This window comes from Serinus canaria, chromosome 1 (genome assembly GCF_022539315.1).
Source record: "Serinus canaria isolate serCan28SL12 chromosome 1, serCan2020, whole genome shotgun sequence".
In the NCBI taxonomy this organism is placed as follows: domain Eukaryota; kingdom Metazoa; phylum Chordata; class Aves; order Passeriformes; family Fringillidae; genus Serinus; species Serinus canaria.
The window spans coordinates 39,474,997-39,492,154 of record NC_066313.1 but is presented as its reverse complement, the minus strand read 5'-3'; the positions used below and the strand labels follow the sequence as shown (position 1 = coordinate 39,492,154).

At 37.9% G+C, this 17,158-nt stretch overlaps 1 protein-coding gene across 8 annotated transcripts in view; it reads right to left on the bottom strand.

Annotated features, from left to right (window-relative positions):
- Positions 1-17,158, bottom strand: part of YAP1 (Yes1 associated transcriptional regulator) — an 89,352-nt gene that overhangs the window by 69,640 nt on the left and 2,554 nt on the right. For all 8 annotated transcript variants that reach the window (XM_050970026.1, XM_050970031.1, XM_050970034.1 and 5 more), the window contains exon 2: positions 15,864-16,111. In XM_050970026.1, coding sequence (XP_050825983.1) covers positions 15,864-16,111 — 248 coding nt within the window. The remainder of the gene's footprint in view (positions 1-15,863; positions 16,112-17,158) is intronic.

Here is a 17,158-nt window from a genome sequence, read left to right as displayed (position 1 = left end):
AAGAAGAGCATCAGAAGAAAACTGCTTAGAAGCTTTAGTCAAAAATTTACAAGTAACATTTCAATAAAGCCTCAAAATTTTATGTTGCTTCTCCTGTACATGTAGGTTTATGTTCAGCCACTATGAAGTTCATTAAAATATTGTTTGATTGCATCACAGGGTAAAAGAGTAAAACCAGCATCAGCTGAACCTAAAATATATTTACTGCAGACAAAACAAATGGATCAAATGCCCACTAAAGCTGCCCAGAACAAGGCATTATAGAATTCACTAATGTGTCCACAGGAAATGGTAAGCATGTGATTTTGAATTGCAGAGAATAGTATTGACAATAAATGTAAAAAGTAAGCAAACTATACAACAAAAACCCTAATGCACACTTCCCCCCAAAAAACCCAAACTAAAATCCATAACCAATCCACAACCAAGAAGCTCCTCTAAACCCCAATCCCATTCCGTACATCCCAAGCATAAACAAAATACTCTATGGAAGAGAGGCTTGTTTTGACAAAAAAGTACAACTGGATTCTGATGGAATGATGACACATTCATCTATCTTTAGTGCCATCACTGATTTGCTTAATTAACTCTTGGGAAGCATCTACCTCACTTCCTTCTCTGAGCAGTCACACCGTGACCTGGATAAGAGAATGAGTTTCGCTGAAAAAAATATAATCACAGAAAAAGCTGATATATGGCTTATAACAAAACTACACAACAACTATGCACAGCTTCAGCTACAAAATCCAAAAAGACTACCTCAAACAAAGTCTGTAAAAAAAGCTTGCTTTCACTCTCCAAACTCCACCTCTTCTAACATCTTTAACCTCATTAGCCTCTGCTGTCTTCCCACGACTTTACTTACTCACATCCCATCTGCCATGGCAAGTTCCAAAACTGAAAGAGAAGAATTAAGACTGACTGTAGCACCAAGAATTTGGTAGTACCACTGCTGAAAAAAGACCATCGCTATGTACCAGGGTGATGAGCTCACATTACAGCCACACTGTGGAATCAGATGAGCAGTGCTGTAAGACTCCTTTCCAAAATCAAACTACATTATAAGACATGCTTTCACAATGGAAATAAGCTTCTCTCTGTTCTGCCTAGTTTCCTCTTCTCAGTTCTAGCTTGCTCAGAAACCCATAATTACAGTACACAGACAGTACAAATATAGAGGATGATTTCATAGACAAGGAACAATTTCTTCTATTTTGAATAGGATTCCCTACTATTATGATCTAGCACTTACATTTAAGTGCTAGGTCATAATACATTTAAGAAACCATGTCATATACTTACTGCAATGCAATTACTGTATTACACATCCAGTAACCTGTCAGAGCTTCATGAAATTTAAAAGAAATTACATAAATATGACTGTATCTGTAAGCAACAACCAAGAAAACCGATATATGTTAACCAGGTATTCCAGTAAGGCAGATCCCTGGATGAATTACTGACTACATACCACACTGTAGAGCACAGCACAGTCATTTGGAGAACTTAATGAAAGAAAGTCACGGAATATCAGAACACAGGACTAACTTAAGTATATGAAACAGACCACAAAAATATAGTAGGCTGACCCTGGTGGGCCACCAAATGCCCACCAAAGCTGCGCCATCTCTCCTCTCCTCAGCTGGAGAGAAAATATAACAAAAGGCTTGTGGGTTGAGGTAAGGACAGAGAGACATCACTCACCAGTTACAGTCACAGGCAAAATAAAGGGAATGCAGGGAAACAAGTTTCATTTATTGCCAGTCAAATCAGAGTGGGATAATGAGAAATAAAAACAAAATCTAAAAGTTGCCTTTATGCCACGCCTCCTTCTCCCTGAGCTCAACTTCAATTCTGATTTTTCTGCTTTCTCCCTGACATCAGTGCAGGGGGTAGGGAATGGGGGCTGCCATCAGTTCATCACACGCTGTCTACTCAGGGGAAGGGACCCTGCTCTCGTGTGAGGTCTCTCACATGGGATGCAGCCCCTTCACTAACAGCTCCAACATGAGATCTACCCATAGGCTGCAGACTACTCTTGTGTGGGTCCTCCCCACAGCATGGGGTTCCCTTCAGGAACAGGCTGTTCCAGTGCGGATTCCCCATGGGCTCACAAGTCCTGCCAGCAAACCTGCTCCAGTATAGGCTTCTTTCTCCATAGTGCCACAGGTCCTGCCAGAAGCCTGTTACAGTGTGGGCTTCCCATGGGGTCACAGACTCCTTCAGGCATCCACCTGGTCTGCCATGAGGTCCTGCAGGGGATGGAGGTGAATCTCTGCATCCCCATGGCCTCCAGGGGCTGCAGCAGGAGCTGCAGGGGAATCTCACTTCCAGAGGCTGGAGCACCCCCTGCCCCCCTTCTGCACCAACCTTAGTGTCTACAGGGCTGTCCCTCTCACATATACTCACTCCTCTCTTCAGCTATTGCTGTTCTGTAGTAGCTTTTTCCCCCTTCTTAAATACATTATTTCAGAAGAACTGCCTCTGTCACTGATGGTCTTGGCCTTTGCCAGCTTCTTAAGAGCCAGATGGCACTGGCTTTGTGAGACATGGACAAAGCTTCTAGTAACTTCTCAAAGAAATCATCCCTATATCTCCCCTGCTATCAAAAGCCTGCTATGCAAACCCAATATAGCAACTTCCTTAATTGCTTCTTTTTTTAATCATAGGAAAATTTCATCTAAAAAATAAACTTTTTTTTGACTAGTAGAAAACTTCAGCCCCTTTACAAAATCCCTGTCCATCAGGAGTTACATTAGATATTTTGCTGTTCTGCAGAGAAATCATCTTATGGAGGATCATTTTAATAGGAGGAAGGGAGGATGTGGTATCTCCAGCTTTGGATGTTCTCCAGACTTGGCTCAACAGGTCACTTCTGACCTGATTAAGCTTTAGCAACATTTGTGTGATGGATGGATGGATGACCAAACTTCACTACGTACTAGGTTGGATAGATAATGGCTACGGTTGTGAACTTCAGGGGGAAAATAGAGAAAAAAGCCCAAACCATGTCTAGATCACTTGTTGATTCATGATTCTTTGCACTTCCAGTCAACTTAAGGGCCAAAAAATACTGAGCTGTCTATGCAGAATCAATCAACCTTTACTGCTATCAGAAGAAATCTTCCCCTAGCTAATTACTCAGGTGTTTTTCAGACTCAGTCTCTTATTATTTATTTAATAATTGCCTCATTTGAAATAACATATTCAAATCACAAAATCAGTTACAGATGGTTGACAATCTTTAAAGAAATCACAACTCTGAAGAGCCAAATACTTTTCTTTTGGTTACTGAACTGTTGTGCTATGCAGACATACTGCATGACATAGCAAAATATGGTATAAGCATCTGGTATTCAGATACTAGGAAGTAAAGCATGATATAGGCAGAAGCGTTTTTGTAGCAAAATTTAGTAGAATGTCAAATGACAGTTTCAAAGCATGGCTGAGACTGACATTGCTCAGCATCACTGAAACTGAGTATATGAAGAAACATAAGCCATCTTCCAAATACATTGCCACTGCTCACTTCTTTAATCACATTTCCATTCAATTCAAGCCCTACGTAGACTGAGTAGGTTCGGTAAATCTAGTAGATCATTTAGTACATGTGTCTAGTCATCCACAAAATATTTTGTTCTAGCAATTGATCTTGCTTGGGTATTTTAAAGCACATACAAATTGTTTTATCAAACCATCATACTTCCATTTGGTGGAAGCAGTTTCCAAATACCAGCCAGATGCGAGTGCAGATGACCTTGCTTTTTCGAAGTAAATGCACCAACAGAAGTATTTGCATCCCAGCGTTTATACAGAAGGCTCCCCTTCTGCAGAAACAGCAATCACAGTAGGCATTAAGCTTCAGAAACCAATGACTACACAATCTAGTTAGGAACAGCAAGTATTGTTGGTTTTTATTCAAACAAAGAAAAGGCAGCTATAGGATGCAGATAGGTCCTGATATGACACAGAAAAACATTTACCAGTAAGAAAATATAAAGCAAGTACACAGCAGGAGGAAGGAGGAATCAGCAGCTCTTGCACCAGAGGTGGGACTCTTGCTAACTTCCACAGGGGCCTATACACCAGAATCTATCCAAGAGAAAGCAGCAGCAGCAGCACCATAGTTCCGCAATGATACTAATTTACTTTTGGTCAACTGCTAACTGAAAATAACCGGGGAGAAAAAACAGGTATACAGAGTAAAAGGACAAGTGGCAGAAAGAATAAATTGAGTACTTTTTAGATAAAAGGCTCAGAATGGTGAATGCTGGAAAACATTCCCAACCCTTCACTTGAAAAATAACAAAACCTGGAAAATGCATGAGTTCAGGATACGAAAAAAATGGGTGGCAGGGTTGACTGTAAAAAAGCTTCTATTCCAGGAAGATCTGGCAGATCTTCAAATTTCAAAAGAAGCAGTTTCCAGAGGAAAAGACAGCAATCTTGAATAGAACAAATATGTACCAACTGTTCATTGTCACATTTAAAGTAAGAACTGGGCACCACTGAATGCAGCTAATAGGGGCCAAGCTTAGTAGAGATGGAAGGCATTTCTTCATGCAATACAAAGATAACTCGTGAGACAGACTCCTTGCCAAAGCATGCAAAGGGGCTTCAGGTGCAGACTACACAAGTCTTGGAGGACAGTTAGAAGCCAGCAGAGTTCTCAGAGAAGAGTATTTGATTGAAGAGCAAAGAGATATGCTTGTCCTGCTTAGTCTTTGCAAGAAATTTGCTCCTGACCCCTTCTAGCAACAAGACAGTTACCTGGACAGGCACCTGGACTCGGTTTGAATAAATGGGGGAAGTTTCAAGTGATGCCATTAACAAGCTCTCTTACAAAAGCAATGTCAGCAGGGCCCAGCTAGGTTTTAAAACTGAACATCTTGAACATCTCAAACACCTCAAGAACAGCAAGAGGAGGCTCAAGGAAAACAGCATGGCTACTTCTACAGCATCCCTACTGCCAGTATTGCTGTTTTTATCTCCACCTTTATCACGTATCATCTTCTGATTTTTTTCCTTCACCTGATAATTTTAATTATATTTTAGATGTGTTATTCAGAAAGATACCTCTATTACAAACAGCACAACACTATCATCTGATTCTGCAGTGCAGTCTTGCTGTAGGATCCACCAGCACTAATCTAAAATGCTGGGCATCAACATGAGCTAAACAGCCTAACAGCTTTGACAAATAAATGTTTTCTTATTCAGCATAAATATTGCCTGAAATGGATGCAAGATTTATACTAACCCAAATGAAAACCTACTAGTCTTAATGAAGTGCAAATGAAATGACTGTGGTATAAAGCACAGTGTGACAGCACCAATTGTTACTGCACTGCAGGTTGTATATATTAATTTAATATATCTTTTTTGTGTTTGCTTACAAGAATTTGCATCTTCTTTACTCTTCTGCAGCTTGCAAAACAGACAAGATTTTTAGCTGGCAGTCAAGAACTGAACTGCATCCTATACAAGAGAAGAACACCTTTTATCTAAAGTGTATCTTGCAGTTTGACTAGACAAGAGAGGCAGTATGCACATAAACACCCGCATATGGTAGGTGAGGCTGGAAAGCTTTAATCAGCAGTGGGCACATAACTGAATGGTTGCACTCAGTTTTTATATACTTCAGTGAAGTATTCTAAGGTCTCGTAAGTTCATGTCCCAGCTGCATGTAAGTGCTATTATGATCAAATATATTTATCAAGAGAAACCAGAAAGTGTTGCAGCCTGAATTGCTGCTAGTAAAGTCCAGGGTAAAGAAGCAAAAAAGGCTTTGGCATAATATCCATAGATGTTTAATTCAGCCGCATAGTGAGATGTTCTCCTCTCGACACACATGCCCCGGAGGGTCCAGCTCTCTCCTTCCAAGGCCTCCCGGCTGACCTTCTCCGGGCAGTATCAAGGTGAGGCCTTCCCTCAAGGGAAGAGGCAGGGAGTGGCTCAGGAACACCTATGTTCAGGCATAGGAACAGGGGAAGGAGCCAATAGGGTGTAACTTAGGAGAAGCCCCTCCAGGGCCTCCACAAGAAAGAAGTAATATAAGCTAGTTAAGAAGTAAAAGCACCATGCATCAGCAAAATTGTGGGTCTACTTATATCTTTCACTTATACCTTTCACCTTTATCTCTCAGATAAAGAATTTTACAAAGTTATAGGAAAATTATGCAAAGATCCTGCATCCAAATTATGGCAAAGTAAAAAGCATCAACACCAGGATCTCCTGCATTTCAAATAAATTCCATACAAACATACACACACAAAACAAGAGCTCAACTGTTTCTTGCGAATATAAAAGACTTCTTAGCATAAATTGATTTACATAAATTTTATCCATGACAACAGCCAGCAATTTTCACTTTATTGCCACTCCCTCAACTATTTGGTAAGTTACTCATTACCTTAAGTTTGGAAACCACTTAAAATCACCCCCCTTAGGTTTCAGAGAGCAAGCATTTGAGGCCATTTTAAAAAGGTCAAGTTTGCCACAGACAGAAGCCTACACTTCTACTCCAAGATTGCAGAGCAAAGGAATCAGTTACAGTTCATCCACAATCTCTGAGTTGCTCACCATCACAGCATAAACTGGATTCAAACTGTAGCTGTCAGCAAAAGCTACACAAACAGTTGCACCCTAAGAAAACAAAAGCACCCCCCTTCTGCTTCCCTGCTCCCTACTAATACGCAACACTAAAACACAAAGTTGGAAAATGGGTACTACAGTGAAGAAGCTGATTGACTGACTGTTTTTTCCTGGATATATTATCACATAAATCTGAAATTTAATTAATTAAGAAAACAATGAACTGTCCAACTTCCTCAACAAATTTGCATAACACAAAGCTGATCATGTCAGGACATGTCTGATAGCGTAATAAAAAATGGGGACAACTTTGAATTGCAAACAAATTTTAAAAGCATGTAATTAAGATTTCCTCTGACCTTGTTAACAAGGATGCCAAAATGTTAATTCTTAACTAACTGTTTATGCTAAGGTCTGTTTCATATTTTCTCTTCCTTATGCCTAACCAATGTCTAAATTACCAGGACATTGTTAAATATCCAATAGATCTCTTTCCTGTTATTAGTCATTACAGGAAAAAGAAAACGACAAAGCCAAACCCTCACAATCATAATGATTAACAGTTCTAACACTACAAATCTGAAAGCTCCTGCCCTTTGCCACTTACTAATTATTTGGTTCCAAAATCTTAGGTCTGCTTAGTTTTAGTATCAAAATCTCATTAAAAGTGAAAACCTGAAATACCAGTTATGAAAGAGAATGCTTACTTCAGTTCAAATGTTATACTGACTGGCCAGAAGTTAGTGATATACATGGTAAGAAATTAAGTGAGCATGTGTTTAGAGGCCGAAGGTATAAAAATGAAACACAGGTCCACACTGATAACAACATAATTCTGTCAAAAGCAGCACAACAAAAAGCTCTCAAAAATCTATCCACACATGAACTAGGACACAGGCAATTTTAGCTTAGTCAGGTACTTGTGTACAAATCCATGTAACCAAAGAATGTGCTATTAACTGTTTTCACTGAAAACTGGAAATATTTAAAATATTTCACTGTTAAATGAGTACAATTCATCATGACCCAAAGACCATCACTGAAGTCAATGGACACCTAAAATCCAGTTGCAGCACAGTATTTCTTTTTTCTGCAAACATGTTTTTCTTATGTTTATAAAAACAGGCTCTAAAGACGGCATAGAACACACTTCAAAGCAACGTTGTCATATCCCTTTATACATCAGATGACACCTTTTTAAATACATATATTTCATATCCTTAACTCATGCAAAGCTGGCTGCTCTGGGAGTGACAAAAATTTTGTAAATAAAAATCACTACTGAATTATTTGTTTATTGGACATTTAGGTCTATTAATCATATCAACTACACCAACAGCAACACAGGAAGAAATTTCTCTTTTACTCTATTTTTCACCATTCTAAATAGACTACATGAAATGCTGCAATCAAAGTAATTGCAGAGGACTTGCCAACCAAGCTTTTCAAATAAGTACAACAAATTAGAAAAAATAACTGAGAAGTAAGATCCAAGAAGAAAATATACCTGTAAGTTGCATTTATTTCCTTTAATCAAAGAATTCCATTTTGCCTGTAAACCTATGCTTCTCTCCTTTCAGATGCTTTATTCAACCATAGATGCCTAACTTCATAACATATCCAGTAAAGGCAAAAAAAGTTCACTTGCAACAAGGGAATCAGAAAGGGAAAGGCAACCTTGAAGTTGTTACACTGGACGACACAGATTTGTTTTAAACAGACAGACTTCCAACAAAGTTCTCAATAAATCAGAACGCACTGGAGATAAACTAGCAATAGTTAATGACCTTTACTTGACTCTCCTATAAAACAATTTAGCAGAAAAAAAACTGGCTTCACAACCTCGGTGTAATAATCAGTAACTACACTGAACCCCTAACACTGATCTAAGTTACCAAACAGCATGTCAGAGACTCAACAAAAGAGATCTGGTCTTTCACTGTGACGCAGCAAAGCCTCGTTAGCAAAATTAAAGCAAAGTCCAAGACTGTTTTCAAGACAGCTTTGTCTCCTTAGCAACTGACATGACCGACAGGCAGCATACTGGTAAAAGTCTTACTTTACAAGGCAGCTTTGTATTATTACTTTGACTTAACCAGCAATTTAGAATACTTGCCTGAAACACAGCCTGAAGTAACTTAGCTGAAAGCCAAATAAAACAGCAACAGAGTGAATCCCAGAAAACAGACTCCAAGAAGCACTTCAGGAGGCCATGAAACAGAGACACAGCTTAGTCATGCCTTAAAAAAATCTTATGTTCTCCAAATAAAACACCAGTTTTATTTAGCAAAAAGCAGCTGTGAGGTACCGTTTTCATATTAAAAACAAGTTTCCCCCATGCTGTAAATGCCTATTCAAATGCTTAACAAAAAATACAGTTCATCTGGTAAATTTCCCAAAAGAGCCTCACATCAAAATCAGGTTCAGCAAAACGGTTAGTGTCCAGCCAGCACCTGGTATCTATCTGTTAACATTCCAATAAAACACTCCTCCAAGAATTAGTTTCCCCTCATGCTAACCCCCATGCCGTTAAATTTCCCCTAGACACAATTCTGTCATTCTATTGGGTCAAAGTACTACGTAGTACTTTGGCCGCATCTTAGGGGCACCTACCAGAGGACTGCTACTCACAGAAAACTCCCGTAAATTTCCTGCATTCAACCAAGTGAAATTTCTTTATAATTTACATGAGAAACTGAGTCAGGTAAATAACAGTATTTACATAATCACTCACATCTTGTTGTCATGGGGAGAGAAAAAAAAAAGAAAAAAATACACCTTAAAAAAAGGAATAGCAAAAGACAGCAAATTCCACCCACCATTATTGAGTTTTACGGCACAGGTATGTGAGAACTGTACAAACAATAAATGCAAGTATGTTGGAATGTATAAAAACACAAGGACCCATTAATATGAGAACTGAGCAGGTATCAGTTTTAAAAGGTTAAACTAAATCTAATTACATCATCTGAATTTGTTCCCAGCTATGAAGACAAACACGGGCAGTGCTCTGGCCACATATAAAAAGAAGACGAACATCCCTAGGTTTGGATGACAGGTCTCTGTTGCTCTTTACCTCATTTCTGTTTTTCTTTTGATTGGTTGCAGAGGAGAGGTGTCTAGTCTCAATCAAGATTGACTGTAACTAAGACTAGTTTTAACAATTAATTTTGTACCTCAGCCCTGAGCAATACCTCTTGCTCTCTTGGGCATCACCCCGCTAAGCGCCTGCATCCAGTGCTTACATCCCACATGGGAAAATGTGTCTTTGAGAGCAACAAGAACTCTGCTTTACTTTTACACGTGACTTAATTTAGGTCCTGATGTTAAATATTTCAGCACTCCCAGTACTAATAAGTTACTTTCTCTAAGGGTTTCATCTAAAACCAGCTGAGTGAAAAATCCAATTTGCTTGCTGTGTCAGCTTTTAAAAATTTGCAGCTGTTGTGCCACAATTGCAGAGGGAAATTGAACAAAGTATAAATGGTGGCTTTACATTTTGAATTTTAATGTTACTGTTATTTTTTCATTTCCAGAAGGAGAAAGATAAGAGACTAAGAGATGAATCTTGTAAAAGTTTTAATGATTTTACCCAAACATGCCACTGATCAGTTCAACAGCATTTACCCATTAGAAGCTTCTTGCAAAAATATGATGTAGTAGAGCTCAGTCTTACATTCATGGGAATTTCCAAAATGAGATATTTTATTATTTTACTGTTTTCTGTCAAGAAGGAATTTCCATCATGTGATCGAGGGGTTAAGACTAACCTGTGCTACAAGCCAGATGACTAGTAAAAACCCCACTACTGTAATTCTTTGCCGTCTTCTGCATACAGAAAAAAAAGGCAAAAAGGATAAAAATCCAGAAGACACTCATCTTGTTTTATATCAAATTCTTGTTTGTCTTTAGAAGTCAAAACTTCAGAAAACAGAAGTAATTCCATAGCAGTGCAATTACACCCCTAGAGCTTAATGCTACAACCCTAACTCAAATATAACCAGATGAAATATTTAATAACTAGAATTGCAGAAGCATCTTTTCCTAAACATGAAATTCTGATTAAACCTGTATTCAAATTCTCTTCTTATTACTAATCAGAGATACTTTAGTACTTTAATTATAAAAGACTGGTTAAGACTTAGTCACAATTACAGCTTTCAACACAATAAAAAATTTTCAGATAACCAGTAAGATAAAACTGATCTCAAATTTGATTCAGGAGATAGGAAAGCAGTGTTACAAAGCAGTATGAGATACCTAAAGCATATAATCCCAAAATCAGATAGTACAACGCACAAACACTATTTTTATGAGAGATACGTGAAAGACAAAATCCCATGCGAAGAAGAAAAGTTCAGATCAACAACTAACTAAAATAAAAAATCCTCAGAATTTATCATTAACTTTCAACTAGGTGCCACAGATGCTGTAATTTCCCCAGTTCTATCTTCTTCTGAAGATAGTAAATGTTAATATGCTTATAAATTAAAAATACCCCATTTGTGAAAACCGTGAGATAAGTTTTTGGTTTACCTGAAATCATATCTCAACTGCTTTTTGGAACAGTCTTATAAAATCACCTTGGTACAGCAGGGTACTGAATGCATGGATAACGTTGTTTCACCAAACACTAGGAAATGTGTGCCACTGCTTTCATTGATGCCCAGTCTCAGTGCTAATACTAATGAGGCATATTTGCCCTTATTCTTCCTCAGCCCTTTCAAAGATATTGAAATGTTCAATAGAACTGCGAATTCGAAAAAATTTGGGTCATTGTTCTTTCATATGACTCTTCAAAGTAAGAGGTAGAAGGAAGAACACCCACTTTGTAGTACTGTGACTATCTTCTCTTAAATTGTCAAAAACATACCACAGCAAGCTTTCCTTTGAAAGTTTTTTAACTAATGTTTTTCCTTGATACTAATGAAACTAATTTCACTGTGTGGAAATGTTCTGAAACTGATAGTGTCCACGGTACCATTTTTTCATGGCTTTTGCTAGGGAGATCTTTGATCTTTAGAGTATTTTCTTAAACAATCAAATCATCATTATAAAAGTGCAACTAACTTGACATATTACAATTAGAATTTAGCAACCAAAGATCTTCAAAAGTGGAGAAGCCCATCAAAAGCAGTGGCTACAGTTTTGGCTTCTAACAATACTACTATTTTACTGAGCAGCTTGCTCGAACTCTAGAACTATAAACATAAGAAGTCATATTGATGACTCTGACTATGTGCTTCACTAAATTAAGGTATTCAATAAAATATGCAGCTGTGTCTGTAGCTTTTCCAATGAACATCTTTTGTCCTTGAAAACTAATATTACTTTGGTGGAGTGGGAAGACCGAGAAGAGCAGAGGATATTGGCGTAGTGGGTAGTACCAGTCAGGGGTAAAAACAGGATGCAAGAGAAATTTACCATCATCACTGGATATTTTTCATGTGTGACATAAGGAAATCAAAAAAAGCCAAAACCAAAAATCATAGCAATAAACTTCCCTGTTGTCTCAACACTAGTTGGTTTTGTAACACCCAAAACAATACCTCCATATGGAGCACATGAGAAATGTTTAACAGCAATCTTTTTTTCTGCCAAATGGATAAACACCTCAAACACACCCACAAATACTAATGAAAACCACCTTGGCCTCCTTCAGGAAGTCATTCAACACTTCACAGAAAAAAATAGGAAGTTGTTGATAAACTGCTTGCAAGAACTACTTCCTGTAGGAAAAATAATTACAAGACTTGTTTGCTGGACAATCAGTTAACTTTTCCTCACACTACAACAAGAGAAGAAGTATTACACAAGCTCTGTAAGAATTAAAAGCATAAATCTAATTTAAAATAATACAAGAGTAATTCTAAAACTGAGCAAAATTTGTTTATTCCTTCTGCAAGCTGTTGTCTGCTACACCCATTGCACATTATCTTTTGCCTCGAGAGCGATTCCCTATCTTTCTGCACAGTTCACCGAAATGTCAAGCAGCAGCTGGCTAACAGGAAGCGGTTAAAAAGCAATGCAATTGACATCACCACACAAACCAAGCTCGGCTTTTTTACTGTATGTTTAAGAATGGGCTACATCAGTGAGAGATGACTCAGATGTGACCACTTACTAACCAGCAAGTCTTAACTTATGACTTCCACTGAAAGAGCAGTATCAATAAAAAATAGTTATACCAGCTGTACAGTAAGCAGGGCCTTAACCCACTGCTCAAAATCATGGCTAAGGGAAAATGAAACTCAGCATTACTACTCATAACAGTGAGATGAATGGTAATAAGTGGAATTCTGGCAAATCATATGTTGGGCATTCATACAAAAGGGAGTCTATTTACCTAGATGACAGACTAATTTACAAGAGTAGTTCTGGATCAAACCCTATAGTACTGCTCTCACCTTCTTTTAATGTGTATGGCTACATGGGGTGTGTATATAAAATATCTGACCAAACAACTCTGTGTATCTGTCTCTATAAATACAAACACACAGAGATGATTAAGTATTTTCTCTCCCATAGACACTATTTTCATTTCTTTGTACAAATTACTGTGTTTGCAGTGCTTGACCCACTGATTAGTGGAAGTGACTGTAATTCCAGAGTGTATTAAGTATGATACTCAATTCTGTATTATTCTCTTTGTACTGTAGCATATTATGATAACTATAACCATAGGGCTTGCTGACATCTGGAAAGAATCTAATATTGTTACCTATTCTGCAAAGATCTTTCTGGAGCCTGATTACCAGACTGTTCATGGAGCAAGTGGAAAAAAGGAGTGATGCAGCCAATGAAAAAAAAAAAGCTGAATACTTGAAGAGACACTAAAAATCTGCATATGGCAGAAGGAACCACAATAAAGGTGATTTAGAATCAGAAATCTTAGTACTTACACTTCAAGCAAATGTTTAAGGTATAACCAGGCAAGATGAGAGCTTTAGCAGGCTTGTAGGTGTGAAATAGAACTTACCATTCATCACTGAAAAAAACCTTTCGTATACAAACTTGCTACTCAAAACTAGTCTTAAATTTCTTTGGGCTTCCTACACATACAGAGCAAACATTGTGCTAGTACTTTAAATGCTTTTTACAAATCTTAACAAACTCCAATGAAGTTGGTGGATCCCACCTGTATGTAGTATTCAGCATCCTTTAATGAACAAATGCTCTTCAAGTGTGAACAGAGCTGTCCTCATTAGACTCTCCCATACTAGAGTATCATCCAAGGAAAGCCAAAAGGAAACAGCCCATTACACTGTTTAAAATCTCCCAAGGTCAGCATGTGACCCAGCAGGGAGAGGTTCAAAAAGCACAGCCTTTATTTTTTTTCCTAACAACCTGGTTTGTTTCCACTCCTTTCCCCTTCAAGACACATCCTTCACAGCTAGCAGCTCTTTCAATCATTTACTTTGGATGTCTGCTTGAGAACAAACGATCTTGCTCATGCAGATGAGTTTGCCAGACTTGTGTGTACTTTCCAGTCTCAAGCTCTTTATTGTTCTTGCCGAAACCTGACCCTTTGAAATGGATACTAGGACACCAAGAAAGGACAAAAAAACTTGCAGAAGAAAAAGGAATGATTTTTGTGGTAATAATCAAACTGCAGGAAAAGCTTTCCAATAATAAATCTTTCACTCTGATTTCACCTGAATGAGCACAATTTAAAAAAATTCATTAGAAGAGCAGGGAGACATTTTTTGTCTCTTAAACTCTTTCATCTTCTGTAAAATTGACAGTGCTATCAAGAACAAACACTTGTGGCAGTAAAACTTTAAAATCAAATATCTATTTTTCATGCTTCATGAGGTGCTCTTTAAGAGCTCTCACGAACACAGTCAAAACAAAAGTTTGCTTTTCATTTCAAAACTCATTCTGTTCTTTCCTCAAGGTTCAATGAGCTACAGTTCTCAAATGGCATAAATTACACAGTTCAAAAAAACCTTCTACTTATGCCTGCTGAAGAGCTCATATTATAGAACACACTGATCTTTAAACTTCACCAAAGAAAATATCACATCTTCAAGATCTATAGCTAATGCTTATTTTCACATTTCTAACAGAGAATGATTGTTCTCAAAAGGGAACCTTCAGGCTCAAATAATTTCAGACAACTACTGCAACCTCTTTTCGGCTGAAAAAGAAAAGGCCAATTTCTCTGTATGGAAACACCACAGCTACAGGAACAAGAAACATTTTTAAGAAGTTCTGCAAGTTCAATTTTCATTGCAGACAATATAAATTTGTTATTGTTTTTGAAGCTACAAGCTCAACTACTTCTATCAGATGCAGGTATTAATCACAATGTTTGAGCTGGAAAGGTAGTAATAAATACACTTTTCTAGGCTGAAACAAGTTTTCCATAAGTAACACTGTGTTACCTCTCACCACCCTGCAAATGACACATAATGGGTTATTAGAGACTTGCTGGTAAATAAAAAGTTCAAATTATAGTCAAAGTATGAGGGCAAGTTATGGTCTTGGTGGGCACATTTTCAGAAAGAAGAACAAGTCCCTGCTGTTTTAGAAAACTGCACAGAATAAAACAAAGAGCTTCCTGATGGATTGTGTGTCAAATGGGTGGCATACCTAACTTTCTTCAGTTATAGAAAAGGTGATACTAATTTCACTGTGTGTAAAAGTTACAGCTCTAGGAACATGAAACAATATTAGAAATTCTGAAATTTCCTTTTCATTGCCAGGAATGTAGATGAGTTAATTTACAAACACAAATACTGTAATCACATATGTTAATTACCTCAGGAAGAGAGAGTAGGCAAAAAAACATTTTGGTTGTGTATTTAAACAATTGTCTTTAATCAAAACATTAGAAGTCCTGTCATACTGTCAGTACAACCTTTTCTGAAGTTAACTCTGTATTTTTACATCATGTAAAAATACAGAGTTATTATTAAAATGAGGTAAAATGTATCTTGACCTGCATGACAACTCTAACAAAATTCAGCAAATCCAAAAGTCTCATTGTTGAAGAATGACTATGCTAATTTCACTGATTTTTTAGTACACAGTATAATGGATAACATTCTTTAGCTAAGATTAAGATAGGACAAATATTCACAGAGTAGATATGGGAGAAATACTGAAGTGGTAGGGTCCCATACTTAAAATCACAAGCATGTTTTTAAAAATACATATTTTAAACACAATGAAATTTACTGAAATTCTAAGCTGGTAAAAACATATATATCCCAACAAAAATAAAGAGCCAGAGATACAGCTAATTGAAAAGAAAGTTTACTTACTTAAGAAAGTATCTCTGTCCAGATGGTGTCTTAGCCATCTCCCAGCCTGGTGGCAAAGGTACATCATCAGGGATCTCAAAAGAAGACTGGCGGAGGTGTTGAGAAGATGGAGCTCCAGGTCCAGTCACTACTCCAGAGGGTGTAAGTGTCCCTGGAGAAACAGCTCCCAGCTGCAGTGATGCTGGAGAGGAATGAGCTCGGACATGCTGTGGGGTCAGAGCTCCTGCTGTCCCGGCATCAGTGCTGGCCTGCCAGGAGTGAAATTATTTTTATTAGGATTCCTATATTTCAGTAGAAATGCAGCTGTCAGAAGACATTTCACTTTAAATGAATGTTTCAGGATAAATTCATAACTCAGTTGTTCTAAAGTTCTGCTTATTTTCCAGTTATTACTGTTCAAGCAAGCCTCCATGAAGGTTGCTTAAAAGCCCCTGTGCAAGTCAAGAAATATTAGCTGTATCTGTTGAGAGCCCTTAGTTTTATTTTGAAAACTAAAGTTCTTACTCCTCAGCACAGGGTTAAAAACAAACCTGCCTGCAGTCAGCAGATCTCATCCACTGCATTGAGTGGTTTGTCACTGGACTGCACCCACTCCCTACCATCACACCCACTTTCTGCTGGAGGAGTTAATTTCCCACTCTCCTTCTCAACTGGGGGTGTGGGGCTTCAAGTAGACGCACACACCACACACCATCCTGACCATCCCACCCCCCTCCAAGCCCGTAGGGATTTAAAAGATCACACAACGAGAAAAGCAATTGTGAAATGCCAACTGGCAGCAGCAAGTACCAATGGAGGAAGACTCATTAATTCCACCATTTAAAAAACCTAAAGAAAAAGACTGAACATAACATTTCCTAATAACTCAAACTTTTAAGGCTATAAAGAGTCTGTCCATGCTTTATCCAAAGCAAAGCTTCAGCAAACGGTTGAACCAGTCAATCACAAATGACTCACAAACCCATTCACTGGAGTCACCACTCTTAAGTACACGGAAAGTCCTTGCCAGTACTAAATACACGTCCAACATGGAACAGAAAAGGCAGCTCTGAAAATCTGGTTAAAGTTAAATCAGCTTTTAAAAATATATTTACCAATTAACTAGTTTTATAGACAGACCAGAACAACATTTACACCTATAATGAGATGCATGTATCAGTCCCTGTCACACCTCTCTACACAAGGTATTACACCATAAGAGGCCCCACTTACACACTCTTACAGTTCTTCTTCACTCCATCTGTGTGCAAGCACACATGAAGTTCCATGTGTTCAACTGGAAACAAATCAGTTTG